The following is a 19,994-nucleotide window of genomic DNA, read 5'->3' on the forward strand; positions in this document are numbered from 1 at the left end:
TGAAAGCTTTCCTTGGAACAACTCTCTCTGCTTTCCAGTAATTTCCAGTAATACAACCAACATCAGACATATACAGAAATTCAAAAGGAGAGCATATACCTCAATTCTCAAAATCACATGAAATACACACACACAAAACCACATTTTTGAGCTATAAATAATCCTGGGGTGAGATTCAATGTTTTTCTTTGATCCACAGTCTCAAAAATAAATCCTGTTATTTACAGCCATAGCCCCGAGTGGTTGAGTATGTAACCATCCTACAGCTCAAAAGGAAGAAAAAAGAAAACAGAAATTCCATTTCAAAACAAAATGCTCACTCTGACTCACCCAGGGAAGGATCCAGGGTTTTGATACAGGGCACTGACTCTGCCTGTTTTTTCCCCTTCATCATCTGCTACCCTTAAAAAATGGTATCAGCTGTGTTGGGAAGAGTCCACATTTCCTCCCTTTTGTTCCCTGGCTCCATTCCAGCCTTTTACTTGTCATACTGATGGGTGAGATGCCTTTCATACTGGCATAGGACACTGAGCGGATGTCTCTCCTTATGTTATCAAACAGAGACCCAGCGAGCGAAGCTACCCAGAGCTGGAGCCTCCTTTCAGCTTGGGAATACCAGTGCTGCCGTGTTCTGTAACTTGGCCTTAGACCACCTTTACCATGGCTGTGGAGCCCAACAGCTCAGATTGCATGAAAAGGAGAGTTGGGAGGAGGTGAGTGATACCAATAAGGAGGGTTTTGATTGCACAATTGTTGAGGAGACTCTGGCTGGTGGGCAACTTGCTGTGGGGGCTATGATGGAGGGCAGAATTTATTAGCTGGTTATAAATCATCATTTGTACAGATGAGCTGTTGATTTCGTATGAGTGGTGGGAGTAAGTTCTGCTTACATGCCCTGCAAAGAACCTTTTTGAATTTACTTTCGGTCTCATGCCTTGAGACAAAAAAAATGTCCTGGCATAAAGCTGCACGTGTGTTCTGCACACTGGCTTGCAGGCAACTGTTTGTTTCTAATTAGGGCGCTGAAGCCTGCTGGCAGTCACAAGTTTTGGTGTTGTATTTAATTTGCATGCCTATGCTTTTAACATGGGGGAGGGGATAACTATATTGGGTTTTTCTCTATGGGTTTTGATGTTGTAACTTCTGCTCCATGTCCTACTCTTTGTTGTGACTTTAGAACCTGTTTCAAATAACGCTGAGTAACTGACCGAGTGGTGGTCTAGCCATCCCAAACACCGAAACTCTAGGTTTGCTGCAGATGTGATAAAATTTAATTGGGCAAGCTGCTGTCAAAATTAAATGGGATAAGCAGAGCTGTCTAACAGATTCTTGGAAATAGTATACATTTAGCACATCTTAACTGCCTTTCTCTCACCTATAAAATAAGAACTTTGTGTTAAATGGTCTATAAGATATTAAACTCATTTTTAAGTTTAGCAAATGTGTATTGACTGCTAAGTAGAGACACTCTGCTGGGCATTGGGGTTCTAATCTTGATCAAGGTCACAAAACAGACATTTCATCTTCATGGAACTTAAGTGTTGAAACTTACAGTCAACGTGCAAGGAAAATGAATAAGGATTTCCCTTTTCTTTGTTTCATCTTTGCAAGTTCAGCCCAATACAAACTTCAGCTTTATCTCCAAGGTTTAGTTTTTCTGAATAAAACCCGGGAAGAATTAGCACACGTGCTGAATTTGCTTTCCAGCCTCCACCTGTCCAGCCTCCTTTTCATGGTAGGAAAACCTTGAGTGTTGCTTGGACAACAGTCTTTCCAGTTACTTATAGTGTGTGACTCAGTTGTGGTTCTACCCTGCTTCTTGGAGTGCTGTGAGCACCCTGCCTGCTCCAGACCCTGTGGAAGGCTGGGTCCTTTATCATAACTTCATGTGACTGGCTTGTGCATAGCCATACAGCTCAAGTTTTTTCAATCAAGGCAAGCCCATGGGTTTATGTGGAAGCGCCAGCGTACAATCAGCTTCTCTCAGATTTTTCCTAGGCTCACAGTTAATATTACGCTGTTTCAGAAGGGCTGTGAAGTGACCAGGAAGGAAAACGCTAATTTTCTTTTTCTCTGAAGCTGTCCCACTTCTCAAAGATCTTCCTAATTGCTTTTCAGACCCATCAAGGAGATCTTTCTTCTTATCCTATTATTTCACCTTCTCTGGCCTCTGAAACTGGAAACTCTGGTTGGTGTAAAACTCTTGACCATTAACCATAACTTACACTCGAAGAGAGACCTTGTTGGATAGTGTGGAGACAAGCTGAGAGGAAGACCCCTCTCCCCCATTATCCTGTGTCTTAGCTCATATTAAATTCTAACATCCTCCATGCCACCCCAAAGTCCGGAGAGGTCCTTTTATTCACTTTATGGATTCTGCAGTCTAATTGGAGACTGAGAGTGGGGAGAGGCTATGCAGAGAGAATGTGATTGTCTAGCTTATCTGTTATCTTAGAAACAAACTGAAACAATGCACAGTAGGCCCCTTCATCGTTCATTTGCCTGAACTTGACTTTAGTAAGTTTATAACAGACAAGCCACCATTTCTAAAGGGCCTCATAAGGGCCGAGGATGCAGCTCAGTGGCAGAGTGCTTTGCCGGCATATGTAGAGCCTGGGGTTCAGTCCCCACCACTGAAAAACAAAACATGAAATCCACCTTAAACTTCTTGTTTACGTGCTTCATAGCATGTCTAAAGCGCTCTATAATACGTGGCAGTGATTACACTTTACATAAGATCTATGTTTTTGTGTTTTGCTTTTTGTCATTTTGTCTTTTTTTTCCTCAGAGCTGAGGACTGAACCCAGGGCCTTGTGCTTGCTAGGCAAGTGCTCTACCACTGAGCTAAATCCCCAACCCGTGTTTTGCTTTTTAAGACAGAGTCTCTAGCCCAGGCTGACTTCAAACTCCCTACATAGCTGAGGATGACCTTAAACTTTTGATCTTTCTGCCTCTGCCTCTGAAATGCTGGGATTACATGTTACATCTTGCCCAGCTCTGTGCAGTGCTGGGGCTCAAACCCAGAGTCTCTTGCATGCTATGAGCACTCTACCAACTGAGCTACATCCCCAGCCCATTAGACCTAATTTTAAACATTGGCATTCCCTAAGCATTTCTTTATTTGTGAAGTGTCTGTGTTAAGGAAAACATTCTGAGATGAAGAAAAGAGTAGTTAGTTCCCCATTTATGTATTCATGCATTTGGTCACTTGTGGCCAACACTGACAGAAGGTAAGCAACAACACCACCCTTGTTTTGGTGGCAGTTGAGAATTTGTTCAAGAAGTTTTTTGAATGTGTGCAAAAAAAAAAGTGTAACTCCTGTTCTCGTCCCTCTGCCCCTCTGTATCACCACTTTATCATGGAGTAAGGAAACACTTCATCACGTGTCCCACAGATGCCGGTGGGAGCTGAAAAGCTGAGCAGGACCTCGGAGAGCGCCACCGCCGAGCCCTGGGCGGGGCCGCGGACTGTGGTTCCCTGGGCATCGCTGGAGTCCGCTGGAACCCCCCAAGGGGGCGCTCGCGAGGAGGTTTCCGAACTATTATCTAGCGGGGTTGCTGGGCGCATGGGTTTCGTCAGAAGGTAGAAATCTCTGAGAAGCTGCCATCTCCCCGCCACTGGCGCTCACCTCCGCCTCCCTTCCTCCCTCCCTTCCTTCCTCTCTCGCTCCTCTCCGCTCCCTCCCTCTTTTCCCAGTTCCTTCCTCTTTACTCGCCTAGCCTAGCTGCTTCCCTCCTGGTTTCCATCCTCCTCCCCCGCCCCCATCCCCAAGAATGGAGTCAGGGTTTCCAGAGAGACCAAACTCCCCTTTCAGCACCTTTGCCGTCCGCTGTTGCTAAGCTGGCCTCAGAGGACCAGGAGCGGGGGAAGCCCCACCCTCCTCAGACCTTTCCACAACTACACCCCCCAGGACCTCCACTCCAAAGCCGGATTTTGCATCCTGGGGGCGGGGCCGACCTCGTCCCAGGCTGGATTCTCTTTCTACTCGCGGAGGCTGGCACCCTCAGGTGAGTAGATGCCAACTCTAAGCCCCGTGTTCTTGTAAACTCGTCAGGGATGCTGCGTAGCAGGACCAACTTTTGAGATGCCCTGGGCTTTTGCTCTGGCTTGCTTAGCGGTGCTGTTGTTTTAAGCAGCAGCAGTCTTAAAGGAAGGAACTTTCAGTCCATATACTTCTCTGACATAACTCTACTGGTCCAGGTGGGGTGGGGCAGGTGGAGTGGGGAGGAAGACCACTGCGCTGCTGCGTGTCTGCGGGTGAGGTCGAGCTGGGGAAGTCCTACCAGGATGGGGGAGGATTATTTTGTTTTAGAAATGGGGAGGGGGAGGGGACCAGAGTCCTGGCTGGGTTTGCTGCTAGGAAGGTGTAAGACCTCGCAATGCTAGCCAATGGCTTGACCTCCTGCTGTTTGGATTCTGCGTCGCAACCTCCTCCCCCTACCCAGAGATCCTAATAATGTTTATTTGCGTTCCTGGCTCTCAGGCTTAAAACTCATCAACGGGCTGGCCGTTGCCTTGATGCAGTTAGCACTTGTAAAGAAGGGACCGGAAGACCACTAGAAACTAGTTCATTCTGATTAAAGGCAGCACAGATGCCCCCCCCCCCAACGATTCCTAGGACTGAATCCCAGGGAGTTAGTAGGAAGGTAGTCCACACCAAGTTGAGTGAGTTGATTCGCATGGGGTGGGAGCAGGCAGAGCCCAAGCGATACTCTTAGGAAAATACACTCCTTCCTCTTAGAGTAAGGGGACTTCAAGGCTCTATTTCCTCATCCTGCCTTCTAGTTGCCACTGAGAAGAGGACCAGGCTTGCAAAACTGGCTGCGGGGGCTGTAGAGACGACTTCTACAGGGACTTAGGAAGGACTTCTGTGGGGGTTCAGTGAGGTGGAGACAGGAGGAGAGCAGGGTACTCTGGGTGGGATGGAAGAGGGAGCATGCCTTCAGAAACTTTGTAAGAGAAGCACCAGTCTCCCTCCAGCCCTTGCACAGCTGACCCACCGATCGATTTGGTGGGATGTAGGTGCCTCTGGGACCTAGAAGCCTCAGAAGTTCACGTTTTATCTTGGAAACTAGGCAGACTTAATCCTTCATTTTATTGCCATGGGTTTAAAAGCCCTGCTCTGTTTTCTCTTGGCTCACCTGTTTTTCTGTTTCCTGAACAGCATTTTGGATTGTTACACTGTATTTAAGTGTTCTTAAACTGAGACTAAACCCTGCCTATGTTTAAAGGAAAACACTACCTTAGCTTCAAGTAAAGTCCTTCTTTCTCCCAACCTTTACACCCTTCTTAACAGTCTGTTCCCAATGGCATTCGGGTTTTCTGCTTCATATCAAAGCAGTTTAAACCCCACCCCTTCAAACTTTCTTACAACATAGGTGTTTTGAATCCATGACAGTGTTTTACAGTTCATATTACCAGATTAAACTGCTTAGCCATAGCTGCCCAAAAGCCAGAGGCAAAGAGACATCTTTATTTGATGACCCTTCAAGTTTAGGACATCCCATTTCTTTTTATTAGACAGAAGATAAGACAGAGCTCAGGACAACTTCTCTGATTAGATAACTTCTGAGGTTTGCATTTCCCTTACTACACTGCCCCTGGGTTGAACTCATTTGATTTGCCTGCCCAGGATTAAGGGGGGGGGGCGGGGCGGCTGACAAAGTTCATCTAGAAGATCAGGGCTCTGAGCTGAGTTGGTCAACAGTTCTTACATTCAGAGGTGGATAAAAATAGAGAAAGGATTGGGAAATGCAGCTAGGTCACTTGTGTTAGGCCAAAACTTCCTCATTTTCCTCTGATGGGACTATTCTGCTGGTTTCACAGATTTAAATTCAAACCACATCAGAAGTAGGTGATTCCCCCTGAGTATTATATAAAAGGATAGGTTGGGCCCTAGCAGGAGTGAACACTGGATCCTGGGCAAAGCTGCCTAGGATGGAACCAACAGTTTACCCACATGGCACCATGAGGGGTCAGCCTGGATTTTATTCTCCCAACAGAGGCCCAGCATACATTCTTGGACACAGCAGCTCCTCTGTCACTTCACTAGAACTTCCAAATATTTGCTTAAGAGTAGTTACTATGGGGTTTGTGAGTTGCTTCTTAATTGTAAAAAGAAACAAAAAGACTTCCTGTTTATCTGCAGGTAGTTTGAATGATCAGCTTTGCCTTGAGTGGATCCTGCATTAGAGTTTGTTTCTGTTAAAAGGCATCTTGTTCTGCATCTTTGATCTGCATGTGGATTTTTTAAATTAAAAGTACCATTATAATTAATGGAAGTAAAGGTTGTTTCTAGACATATATATATATATGTATATATATATATGTATGCATTTCAAAAAATCAATTTGTTTGAGTCCATTACCACAAATGAAAACCTTAAGCTTACCTGAATGTAAGGAATAATCATAGGAGAAAAAAATGGGTCAGTGATGAAATCTTTATTCACATCTGTATTAGAATCTTTTGGGACTCAGCTGAATGTATTTATAAGCTTTGCAACGGGACTGACTTTCCCTTGACTTGACTTTGCAAATTTCTTTCAAATGTACCACCCTGAACTGTTAGGGCCACTTCACTTACAAAGAATCTTTGCTTTTGAAAGTAAACATGCTATGTGTAATCATCGCCTCACATTTTCAGAGGGGCCTGAACCCAGAACAAAGTCTTAGAAACACCCTCTGACCATAGTCCCCTGGCTGATGGGGTACAAGTCTTGCAGTTCAGAAAATCATGTAATGATTATTTATATTTTTTAATCTGAGATGTGACCCAAAGGTATGTATTTCATGGCTCTTGAAGAGGAAAAAGGAAGTAAACTCATTCCCTATATTTGATCTCTTCATTTTTGTCTTGCTAATATTTTAAAATAAAACAAACAAAACCCCCTTTGGATCCATGGCAGTAACCCAAAGTCACATTTCCTTGGCAACAGTAGCGAATGCACTGGAGCTACAAAATATCAAGGCAGAACATTTCAAATGCATTCAAAATAAAATGTCACATGGTTTAGGATCATCCTTTGTACATTTAAACTGACCTCCCAGCATACAATAATAAAAAGCATACTTCTTTCCAAATTGGATATAGATGGCAACAGATTGATCATGGATTTAAATTCCTTTTAGGATCTAAAAATCCTATACAGTTTTTTAAAAAGGAAGCATGTTATGAAAGTAATCTAGTTTGGGATTTCAAATCTACTCTCTAGGTTGGGTATTTATGTAGAGGTTGATGCTAAATTCAAGATCAGACTCAATAAATGGGTCAGGTGAGATGCATAGTCTCTTCTAATGTTATTTGAGGTAGGCGTTCTAGAGCAAGGACTCAGTCGACGTTAAAGTCACCTAGTGACTATCTTGTGCCTGCAAAATATAAAAACAGTAGTACCTACATACACTTTCTGTCTTTTCTATACTAGAAATGTCACTTCTGGGGATCTTTCTGTTTGTTCTATGAATTAATATATTACATAACATATATTTTATATATAATGCATTATATAATTTATTTCCCCTGAATTGGCAAATCCAAGAAAATCCTCTACTTGTCTGATGAGTTCTTTGACAGCCTCTAAAGGACCATTAGCTTTCTGGTGAGTAAATATTGAAGACCTGGAGGCAGGTCTTGGAGAGAAAGTCACAGGGCATCTTCTTAGGGGAGGTTTATTCCTATCTTGTGATGTTACTGACACCTGGGGATAGAGGAGCTCATATAAGGGCATCTGTGGTGGACTCACTTCTGAACTGTGAAGAGCATCTTATCACTGTGGATCTATGACTCTCAGAGCTGGATGAGAGCATGAGGATAATCTATTGACTCTAATTGTTTAATTAGACAGATATGGAAATGAAAACTCAGAGAAGTGACTTGCTCAAGACCAGGAGACTCGTTCAACAGCCTTCATGATTACTCCTCTGGTAAAGAGACTCAAGTTCCCTTCAGGCCATTATTATGTTGGCGCCAATCTGTGGCGCCATGAGTACTGGTCATCTCTGTGGAGTATGGGATGGAGTTAATGGGTGGGGGGGGGCTCCCACCTCCAGTGGAGTGTTTAGAGAAACAGGCTTGGAACTTTATTACATTTTCTCTTGGAGCCAGCACAATATTTACCCAGTAGATGTGATTAAATTTGTACGAAGTCATAGTCTGAAGCCATCCCTGTCAATATGCATGTTTTGTGAAGAATTGCCCATGTACAGCCTCAGATTTCTGTTTTAAATGTCACAACTGAGTCAATAAAGTAAACACAGAGATTTTCTAAGTGTTTACAATTCTAGGGATCCACAGGGGAGACCCTTAACTCTGCTTTAAATGAAAGGACTTCTTAAATTGAATGAACTCCCTTAAATGTTGCTCTTATGTCTGGTTCAGAACACAACATATCTAACTTTATTTTTCTTATTATTTAGAAAACTGGAGACATTTTCCTTGAAAATAGCAGGGGGAAATACAGCATTTCAGTTGAACCTTAGAAACCTTCTCGAGACTAAAGTGTGTGGATAAAAGACATTCCTTATCCAAAGGATCTAGCCTCTGTGGGGTAATTCATTGCGGATTGAAGGAGAGAAGGAGCAGCTTCCGGCAGGAAGGGTCTCAGGGCTGGGCAAGGCCCCAGGGCTGCAGAGTCTAGGTCGGGCTATAGAGGGCTAGCGTTAGAGTGGACGGTCGCTAGAGGGCGCCGGAGCACCGGCAGAGCCCATCTCTTGGGGGCACCAGGTGCAGGACTTAGAGGTTCAGGAAGGGGTGTGGTGAAACCTCAGAACTAAGCTAGGGGTTGAAGTATTGATAGTGTACCCAAGTGAGAGGTGCTGGATTTCTTAGCACCTCTGTTCCCCAGCCCAGATTGTCCCTCTGTAGAAAGAAGACTACTTACTGTTTTTTTCCTCTGGCATCTGGTGAGACTGGGATTCTTCCAGTGCTTGGGGAGGTTGCACAGTGGCTTGACAGACCGCCTGCTTGCTCATAGGGAGCTGTTTGGAGTTTGGCTGCCCCTTGCTTCCTTATACCTAGGTGTGCTTTTACAGGTAGAGGTTTGATTTCAGAAACGCCTGATTTGGATCTTAGACGTAAACCCTTGGGTCCTTGTGTGAATGGTTTCACCAGAGAGGCTAACGACAGCTGTCAGATGGGGCTCTTCTGGCTGTGACTGTGAAGTGACGCCTGTGGTGTGTTTGTAGATGGGAAATGCTGGTTTCTGGGTTTGTACTCTTGGGAGATCTTCTCAAACTTCATCCTTTCCTTTGTCTTCTGAGCCTTCCTTTCAGGTGAAAGGTCTCTTTCATATTCACTTAATGATAAAGAGTCACAGGCTAGCCCATTCGTGGGGGGAGGGGGAGGAGAGATGGGCAAATGGTTCCAAGTGAGAGAAAGCCATTTCCTTTGTCTCAAAGGAAGTAGAAGTGGTTCTTCACACGACCCATTGCTTAGGTGTTCCTTCATCTCCATTCAAGGAACCGATTAATGGAAGATAAACCAGAGAGAGAAGAATGAGAGGTAAAGTGTCATCTGACAGGCATTTTAATTATCTATCTATTTGTCTGTCTATCATTTATCATCTATCAATCATCTATCACTCATCTATAATCTATCTACCTACCTACCTATCATCTATCAATCTGTATGTTTGTCTGTCATCTATCATCTATTCATTAATCATCTATCATCTATCAATCATCTATTTGACACCTATCTTTGTTACTTGAGATAGTGTCTCATTGTATAGCCCAGGTTGTCTTCAAATTCCCTATCCCTCTACCTCAGCCTCCCAAGTGCTGGTAATATAAATGCGCCCAGCTCTGCCCAGTTATATGTCTGTACCAAAATGTGTGTGTATATATACACATATGCATGTATTTAACTGTATTAAAATCCAGTGTTCATAAATCCAATTGGCTCATACCACTTCCTTATGTATATTAGTTTCATCAATACCACAATAAAATAAATGCCTAAGTAATTGACTTAGAGCACTTATAAGGAAAAATGGTTTCGAAGGAAATTCAATAGAAGTGTAACAACCACTACCAAGAACTCTTACTACTAAATGGAAGGTCTGAAGCAATCAAAATATAAGCTCTATTTAAAAATACTGAAAGGTATACGTAGTCAACACAGATACCATTAGAACAAAAACAAATAAGAGCAATAGAATGCAGAAACTGTGTTCTGTTAACAAAACGAGCTTTAATTTGTTGGCAGACACTGGGGTGCAGAATGCCTCATTTGATATCTTTGTTTTCTTTGTGTGGTTGACCCAACAGGTAACTTAGAGACAAAAATTCGGGGGCAAAATGGAAAAAACACATTGATTTGCACTTGACATTGTGTTGGATGTGCACCTCTCACTGTGTGAGTGAGTCCTGTCTGTCTAGGTAGAGTGCCGAGCTCTGAAGAAGCTACGTCCAGACTTCTTTTCCTTGGTGCCTTTTAGTTTCTGTGATTTTTATTGATTGTGAATCATGTTATAGAAAGGGTATAACAAGAACAAAGTTTGGAAATTGCCATAGCTCCTGGCCTGATTTAATTCTTCCTAATTATTTTTTTTGTATGGTGGTGTGGTTGAACCCAGGACCTCACACGTTCTAGGCAAGTACTCTACCACTGAGCTACAATGCCAAGTCCTTCTTATGTTTATCCTTTTGAGGCAGGGTCTCACTAAGTTGCTCAGGCTAGCCTTGTTTGCTCTGTAGCCTAGGCTGGCCTTGAAATTATGATCCTCCTATTTTAGTCTCCCAAGTAGCTAGGATTATGGGCCTGCACCACCCCATAAAATTAAGCACCCCATCCGTTTCTTTAGATGAGGAAACAAAGACTCAGCAAGATGCAGTGACACCAAAGCCAGTCGAAGGCCAGTTACAGCAGGGAGAGGCTTCTCATCTCTGGTCCTGCATTCTTCTCCTGGCCCTCTGCCCACCCTTCTGTCCTCTCTAGTACATACTGTATGAGGGCAGGACCCTCCATCTTGTTCATAGCTGAACTCAGAACACTATCATGTACAAGTTCCTAAAAAGCCAAATTGATGGAAAGAGTGAACTGAGCTGCTTCTTTCTTCTTCCCTCTTAGTCAGAAAATATGCAAAGAAACCGGTGGGTTACGTACAACTTGAAAAAGACAAGTAAGTATTTGTGGAGTTTTAGTATAATGCAGGATTAGGCTTTGAAACTAACGAATTTGGTTTGAACTCTAGCTTGGCTACTCAACGGTGTCTGGCTTTGGCTAAACGGCTTAACCTCTTCGTGCCTTCTGTCTTCATTTGTATAAAACGGGAAAGACTGAAGGAAATACAGAAAAGGAACTGGTCTGTCCTCAGTATGAGCTAAGTTTTGTTTTTGCTGACTTTTTCACTCCTGCAGTACTTTCTGTAACCATGTATGCACGTGGATACATGCTTGCACACGCGCATGCATGTGTGCATGTGTGTGTGCATGTGCGTGCATGCGTGCGTGTGTGTGCATGTGTGTGTGTGTGTGCATGCATGCGTGTGTGTGTGTGTGTGTGTGTGTGTGTGTAGACCAGAGGTCAATGTTGGGTGCCTTTTTCAATCATTCTCCATCTTATTTTTGTGACAGGGTCTCTTATGGAACCTGGAGCTCATTGATTTGGCTAAACTCTGTGGCCAGTGAGCCAGCCCCAGGATCCTCTTATCTGCATTCCCAGCACTGGGATTACAGCTGCATGCCTCTGTGCCCTGTTTTTTGTTTCTCTACATTGGTGTTAGAGATCTAAACTTATGTCCTTGTGCTTACATGGTAAACACTTTACTGGATGAGACATTTCCCCAGCTCCTAAATAGTACTTTTTTTTTGGTCTTTTTGAGACAGTGTCTCCCTGCAGCCCCAGCTGTCCTGGAACTCACTATGTAGACCAGGCTGGCCTTGAACTCACAGAGATTCGCCTGCCTCTGCCTCCCAAGTGCTGGGACTACAGGTGTGCGCCACCAAACAGTACTTCTTAAAAAGCAATTTTATTTCCTGTCACATTTGCCTTTCAAGAAAGATGAGGTGATTTAAATATAAATATAAATGCACATACAGTTAGTAAAAGTATGTATTGTATGGATTCGTACAATTAGTCTTGTTTTAGAAAAGATTTAATGTAAAGCCCTGGCCACTAGCGAGGAAGAGAAACCAAATTTGAGATACTTCATCTTCTCTATACTTCCTTTTCTTCCTTCCCTGGTTCTAGGGCTCCAACCAGGACCTCGAGCCTCCCAGGCAGAACCCTCTACCACTGAGCTACACCCTGACCCCTGTTCCTCTTCTCTTACTCTCTTGTGGCCTGGCTATGCCGCAGCACCATACCTTGTCATGTGCATATGTATGCTGTACCCACTCTCAGGGCATATCTCAAGATCTTCTGGGTAGCCATGAGACATAGCATTTCTTTTTTAAAAAATATTTTATTACTTTTGTTTTATGTGTGTGAGTGTATTGCCTGCATGTATGTAAGTGCACCTGTGTTGCATAATGGTTGTGGAGGTCAGGGAGGGCGTCAGATCCTCTGGAACTGGAGTTATGGAAGACTAGTTGTCATGTAAGTGCTGGGACTCGAACTCGGGTCCTCTGCAAGAGCAGCCGGTACTTTTAACCACTGAGCCATCTCTCCAGCCCCAACACTGCATTTCTTGATGTTACTCCAGAGGACCTAGAAGACCCAGAACCATTTGTATATAGAGTATAGTCCCCCCTTGGTATCTATGGGACATTAGTTTTAGGACCTCTCATGGATACCAACATTTGTGTTTGCTCAGTACCTTTTATAAAATGATGCATTATTTTGCTTGACTGGATGGGCCTTAACATATATGACGGAATGCATGAGGGGGGATGATGGGGTGTGGCTGGAAGAGGGGATCTAAATTTGATTTACTATTGAAATGCACAAAAATGCAGTAAAATATGCATTAAAAAAGAAAGATTGCTCTGAGTCACATGGAAAAAATGATGATGACAAATACATAAAAATAAAGCAAAATAGTTTTTAAAATGATGCCTTGTTGGTGAGTATCTACACACATCTCCTTGTATAGTTTCATCATCTCTAGGTTAACTTAATGGCTAATATGATGTAAATGCTTCATAAATAGTTGCTCTGCACTGTTTAAAGAATAATGACAAGCCAAACTGTGTGTTTTAAATATTTTCAGTCTGCAGTCAGTTCAGTCCATGGAGGTGAAGGGAGGGCCACCTTTCCTCTTTCTGTCACCCAGTGTGTGCACATTCCCTTAGCAAATATGCTCTGTGCAGGACAAGCGCGCACTACTCCACACCGCTGTTTTGTGATACTCTGATGCCTTGATGGGTTACTCTGGACTACACAATCTGAAGTGTGTGGTGTGGGTGTGTTAGAGCACGCAGCTACGTCTGTAACGTGTTCCACATTGTACTCGAAGGTCGTGGGATTTTCTGATTCTCATGTGTGTTCTGCTGTATCTGCAAGGCAATGCTCTGTATGGTACGTAGTCAGAATTGCTTAATAACGAAGGGCGTACATTCTGAATGAGTCATTTCCGGACTTAAAATCCCAGCTCTGCTTGGCCCACTGAAGCTCAATTTCCATAGGTGCATATTAAGGATAATGATAGCGCCTATACCCTAGGATAGCCATGAAGCTTGCTGCCACATGGAAATTATTCAGACTGCAACTATTCTAGACTGGTGGCTTCTCTCAAAAGTTAGCCCCAAGGGTATTGGTGTGCTGTATTACAGGGGAATTGTAAAAGTGAGGAGTATGTTTGTGAAGCTACGGTAGAAGTCAAATGTCTACTTTCCACAGCTTCTGACCATTCATTTCCCTCTTCACTCTGTTCTCTGTTCCCTGCCCCAGCCATGAAAGATAACTCAAGACCTCTGCTGGCGTTTTTATAAGAGAAAACATCCTCTGTTTTTTGCCAGTTGCAGTTTTATTTCAAATGCTTGTATGCATATATATTTATCACTGGCCCCAGAAACATAGCTTGAATACAGAATCATTCCCTCACTTCTGCAAGGCCAGCAATTGACAGTTATAATGCATTTGATGTTAAGGATATCTACCCGTGTCTAGAAAGAATCCTAGGCTTCCAGAAATATTCAACACGTTGGGCATTCTCAGTGCTTACTAAGTCTAAAATGCTTCTAGTGTATGATACTGTTTTCTCAGAGGGTCAGAAGGCTGTGAGTCTCACACTTGAGCATGAACACGAATCTTTTGGAGGGGGGGTGCTGAGACACAGTGATGAGCCCTGCATCCAGGGTTTCTGATTTAATAGATTCAGGGCAAGAGCAAAATAATTTGTATATATAACTATTTCCCAGGTGATGCTAAGCTGCCATTTTGGCGACCACACTTAGGGAATCAGTCCTTAAATACTTACTTAATATAGGCAAGCTGTGTGTTTCCTCTCCTGTGTGGTACAGCTGGGAAGAACATTAGTGGTAAAGAAAGGGATCTGACATTTGCTGAGTACCTGTGACATTTACCATGTGCAGGTACCTTACAGGACACTGTTCACACATCCTACTAATTCTTCCAGCTACACTGTCATTCGGTTCACCGTGATTTAGAATGTATCATGAAATATGCCGTTAAGGTTCTGGATATACAGAATGAAAAAAGGGACACAGTAATGCTCTTGTGCCCGTTATATTTCTCAGGGAATACATTGAGGATGGTTGGTCTGATTCATAGGAAATAGAAGATCAGAAAGGCTAAATAGCTGGGGCGCGTGAGTGCCAGACTCACCAAACAAACTGAATCCCAAAATGTACGACCCTCCTGTTAAAGCTAGGATGCTCACACTTTGTATTTTTAGAGCTCCTTTCCATTCTTAAAATTTAGCAAGGCTCTCAAAGAGGTTTTGTTCACATGTGCTGCTATATTTACTGTATTTTACTGTATTTAAAAAAAGGCATTTGGGGCCAGGCATGGTGGCGCATGCCTTTAATCCCAGGGAGGCAGAGGCAGGCGGATTTCTGTGAGTTGAAGGCCAGCCTGGTCTACATAGAGTTCCAGGACACCTGGGGCTACAGGGAGACCCTGTCTCAAAAAGACCATAGGGGGAAAAAAAAAGGCATTTGCCCTTTGAGAATGGCTGTACTAACTCATGCTTCAAATCATAACATCTTTCCTAGACTCTGAATCATAATTTGTTTTTCTGACTTTTGGAACCATCAAAAAGGGAACACTTTTCATTTTCCTCCAATCTTTTTTTTTTTTTAAATGTGAGGGCCTCTTTTAAACCTTTGCCTGCATTCTCTGGTGGTGGCTTCCTCAGCAAAAGACTGACCTGCTTGAGCACTGCCTTTTAAAATATTTAAGTATTTGTTTGTTTGTATAAAGAGAAAGCGCGAGTTAAAGTGCCAGTCATAGAACAAATTAACCTGTGGTGGCTTTGTTATCCAGTGAAGGATTCCAGTCTTAGCTGAGGGCATTCTGAAAGGCAATAACTCATTCAAGTTTGTGACGAGCATTGCGCCTGTGACCCTTGGGGTGCGTGCCACCATAAGGGAAGCCCAGGAAAGCTTGCTGAGGGCTCATTTCTGCTGCTTCATTCCAGTGAGAGATACAGACGAATGGGCAAGGGCTAGAGGCTTTTCTGCATTGCTGCCAACTGAATTGTGTTTAACAGTGGGTAAATGACAGCGATGCCGCCTAGCCCCATCAATTTTATTCCCTATCTAATGGGAATGAGGAATTTTCCTTTGACTTGTAATGGTCCATGGTTGTTGGGACGCAGTGATGCTCTGACTGACTCTGAATGCTTTATGGTGTCATTAAATTCTAGTGAGTAAAATCAACCGAATCAGAGCTGACATAATTCAATGTAGTTCTCAATTGATGATCAATGAATTCAAGTCTCCTTCTGTCTTTATAGAGATGAATGAATGGAGAGGGTTCCTGCCTCAAAATTGGCTTGATTATTTAGCTGTAAATGGCTCCTTGGATGAGAAGTTAAGGAAGAGGGAATGTGGCAGTCATCTGACTGTGATCTTTTTGACACCGAGCGTCTGGATTGCTGCCTCCCTGGGAGGCTTTTAAAGTGTGTATCCAGATGTTTTATGTCACAGGCACCATCCATCACTCAAATACAAACTCACAAAAGTATGCGATCATTTGTCATCTTTAGTAGAAACTGAAATTCACCAGCTAACCTCAGGCCGTTTGGGCCCTTAGGCATGGCATCCACGTACGCAGAAAATGCATTTCTGGAGAGGAACATTTGCAGGAATACCCAAGCACAAGCTATCATGTTGGCAAGCCACATCCTTTTCATGTCACGTCAAGCAGAAGTCTGGGATTTGTCCCATGAGGGCCACCTCCTGAGAATTCTCTGAGCTGAGTTTCTTGTGCTGTTTTTAAGTTGTGAACTGCTTACTCAGAATTCTAAAATGCCTGACTCAACAGAGCGGCATACTCTCTCACTTTAAATGATGAGCTCTTGGCTTTGCAGCTCCAGCTGCTGTGAGAATCCCCTTTCTCTAAACAAGCAGGGGAATCCTCAGTCTTCCCCTTTTCTACCACTCCTGCCCAGGAGCCCGGATTCCTTCTGACCTGACATGCCTCCTTTGTGTTTGGGGTCGCCCAGAAATGGACTTGGAGCCTCCAGTGCAAATGAATGCGAGTTTTTCTGCAGGGATGGGATGGTGAGAGAGAACTTACATGATATTTTATAATAAATGGGAATGCCATTTTTATTGAATGGGAAAGAAGAGAACACTCAGGGAGGCTTAGTGCCTTCTTACTCAGAAGGCAACAACACCTGTGCCTTTCTGCTTGGACGTCCACAGGGTAGTTCCTTTATGGTTTTCATTTCTTTCCTGTGTTTTAGAAGAACTCCAACTGTTGGTTATGATGCAAACTCCCTAAATGTTTTGTTCTGTCGTTTTTCTTTTACACATACATTTTTAATTTTATGGCTCACAAAGAAGTTTGAGGTGAAATAAGACCTGGTTGAGGCAGCTTGAGCTCTGCTGTCCTCAAAGCCTTGTCAGATGTGATCTATTAAGATAGGGACCAGCAAGCTACAGCCCATTAACTAATTTTTGTAAATAAAGTTCCATAAGAACATAGCTGTACCCATTACTACACATAGCTCCTTTTCCACAATCACAGAGCTGAACAGTTGCAGAAGAGACTGAGTTGTCTCCACAGCCTGCACTCTAGATTTCTATAGAAAAGGTTTATGGAGTTTTATACTTGGATATCTCTATTTTCCCATCTCCAGACAAGAAATACATATAACTTTTAAAATTCCCAAGGGGACAATTACCTTGTAATATAGATGATGGCCAAATAGCTGAGTAATATAATTGGGCTGCAGTGCATCCTGTGGATCTTGTACACAGTAGGTGCTTGTGGTATGGATGACTATCTGATTCTAGATTAATGATTTGATGATTTGTGATATGTTTGAGCCTCTTATTTATAAAATCCATTTACCATATTTGCTCTCTAAAGAGATTTTTTTTTTTTGCATGACTACCCTATGTCATATTACTAAGAGAGGCATTAAGGCAAACAGGAATGCCCTAGTGTGCTCAAGTGACAGCCAAGCCTCTTGAGTCACCAGCAGTCAAATTTTCTCAGTATCAGCCTGAACTATTAGATGGATGCAAAAAGCATGACCCTCTGCACCTGGAGAGAAACAGGAGATTTAGGAACCGAGGTGATCACAATCCAGTTTGATGTTTGTTCTGACTGGTTTATAGAGATGAGGTTGAAGAACATACTTATTGTTTGTATTTAGCAGCTCTTGAGATTATTTTCAAATGTGTGGGTACAGTCTTGGGTACATTCCAGATGTATAGGGTCTGGGTTAACAGCACCCTGTAATAATTTACTCAAAGTGCTTAAGGGTCCCTTCACTCAGGCACCCAAACACAGGTGGAATTCACATTCCCACTAGTTTCCAAAGATTACAGGGAGGATGAGAACTATAAAGTCATTATTTGTTGAGAGATGAAGGGGACAGCAGTGATAGTGAGGTTGCCTTGTAATATCCTCCACCCTCCAGGAGAAAATGAGACTTGTCATCCTGAGAGACAGGCTGCTGTTCTGGAGTGTGATGGGGTAGCTGACTCCTAATTGACAGAGTATGCTGTGCCTTCTTTAGGAACCGGAGTTCCCTCTGCCCTCTCTCCTGAGGAGACAGCCGGGGTTTCCATCTGCTCAGCTCCACAGATTTGACTATGGAGTTATCATTTATTAATTCAGGCATTTGGGAGGCAGACACGCTGGCTCTGCTGAGTGATGAGCCGAGCCCTGGCCTCAGCCTCTGCATCACAATAAGGGGCTGCAGAGTTTTCCTCTCAGGCACTCCTGCCTCTGGAGCACTGGGATGTAGTTGGAGCAACCCAGCCTGCCTCCCATCTGTGGTAAGTGACTCACTCTGTGTGGGATGGATGGCTGAGAACAAGCAGTCTGTGAGGAGCCCTGGGCTTAGGCAGGGAAGTCCTCTCCTAAGCTTTTTGGCTTGCTGTCTAGGACCCAGGCCACCTTTACCCATTTGGGAACTTAGAGGGATGCATTCTGACATTCGTATCCTTGAGTTCTCATTTGCAATGGGCTTACTTTAGAGCACTGTGCTGGTGGCGGTGGGAATGTGCTTAATGAGGTGTCACAAGTTTCAAGCCTTTCTCAGCCTACGATAGAAGCTGGCCGGCAGAGACAGACAGATAGACAGGACTGTTGCTTGAATAGACTTTGCTTGGCCTTCCCAGGTGGGAGGCAGCATTTGCTCCTTTCTAGGTTTTTTGTTTCTGAGAACTCCTGATTCTTATTAGAACTTCTGAAGGAGAACTTCAGTGATGGGACCGGAGGCAGATGGATGGCGTTCTGCTCAGCTACTCCAAAACATAAGTTAAGCTCCTGTGATGGTTTGGGAAAGTGGTCTTATTGTGTCAAGGAAGAGCATTAACATAAAATTGTCTGAACCCCAAGTTTCCTGTTGTTTTATCATTCTGTTTTACAAAGTATAGGAAGAATCCACCAGCATCTGGTTTTAAACCTTATTTGTATGTATGTCCTAATAATGGATACCTCATCAAATTTATTTTTCAGATGTGTTACAGGTGTGTCTATAGCTATAACATATGTATTCTAACAAACAGTTACAATATTTCTTTTAATCAAATTTCAAGCAGTTTCTCCAAGGGAATTGTGACTCAATCAAGATGTTACTCTGAATCCAATTTGTTTTAAAATTTTTGACCTAACAGAGCTATATGAGTATTTCTGTTACTTACCATGAAGGACTGAACATTTTTTCATTTGTTATCAAGGTAAAGCGTTAGAGAAAACACTGCTGCTATTTTGCAAGACAGAGAACCATTTTCGCAGCTTGGAAATTATGCACAGATTCGGTCTCACGAATCTGACCTTGTTTGTAAATGTTGATCCTGGCATCGTGAACCTCAGAATCTTTCTTAGTTCCTTGTTCACAACTCCCGAGGAACATACAAAAGGAAAGGTAATGAAGGAAAATCTTTTCAAGATAAAACATGATTCATAAAGGCGACAGCCATGCCATATGTGAGCAGTGATTACCAGAGTCTGCAAACTACTTTTTAAAAATAAAACCGTAAAGCAGATTTTCCCATTATTTCCGGCGTCAGTACTTGCTCAAGTGCATCGCCCTGATTTTCCTAAGCTTCATTTTATTCTGTAGCAGTTGAATCAGTCTTCATGTGCCCTGCAGTGCTATATTAGGGCATACTTAAATATTTCACAGAGATTCCCGGTTATTCTTTCAATGATATTTTAAGTTTGAGGACAATGAGGTGGTCTATTAAAACCACAGTCTCTCCTACATCTGCTCGTTTGTTTCTGTCTGGATGTTTAGAAGTGGGTACTGGTCTACCTGGAATGGGTCTACCTCAACTTAGAGTGCTGTGAAGCTATCGGGAACCAGTTTAATGAAGTAGACAAGTTTAAGGGGCTTTCCCTAGCAGACACTGGCTATAGGCATGCTGAGCACAGACAGACAGACAGACTGGCTGACTTACTGACT

At 43.2% G+C, this 19,994-nt stretch overlaps 1 protein-coding gene across 4 annotated transcripts in view; it reads left to right on the forward strand.

Annotated features, from left to right (window-relative positions):
- Window positions 1-486: 486 nt before the first annotated feature.
- The window catches only part of Cpne4 (copine 4), a 592,536-nt gene continuing 573,028 nt past the window's right edge, over window positions 487-19,994 (forward strand). Inside the window, exon 1 of one of the 4 annotated variants that reach the window (XM_008825090.2) lies at window positions 487-713. In XM_008825090.2, the coding sequence (XP_008823312.1) occupies window positions 661-713 (53 nt within the window). In that variant the 5' untranslated portion in view covers window positions 487-660. Of the gene's footprint in view, window positions 714-3,425; window positions 4,009-16,611; window positions 16,630-18,259; window positions 18,361-19,994 lie in introns of those variants that run through there. The other 3 variants (XM_008825091.3, XM_029559677.1, XM_008825094.3) reach the window with 3 other exon arrangements.

Source organism: Nannospalax galili, unplaced genomic scaffold (assembly GCF_000622305.1).
Source record: "Nannospalax galili isolate Female #2095 unplaced genomic scaffold, S.galili_v1.0 scaffold369, whole genome shotgun sequence".
In the NCBI taxonomy this organism is placed as follows: domain Eukaryota; kingdom Metazoa; phylum Chordata; class Mammalia; order Rodentia; family Spalacidae; genus Nannospalax; species Nannospalax galili.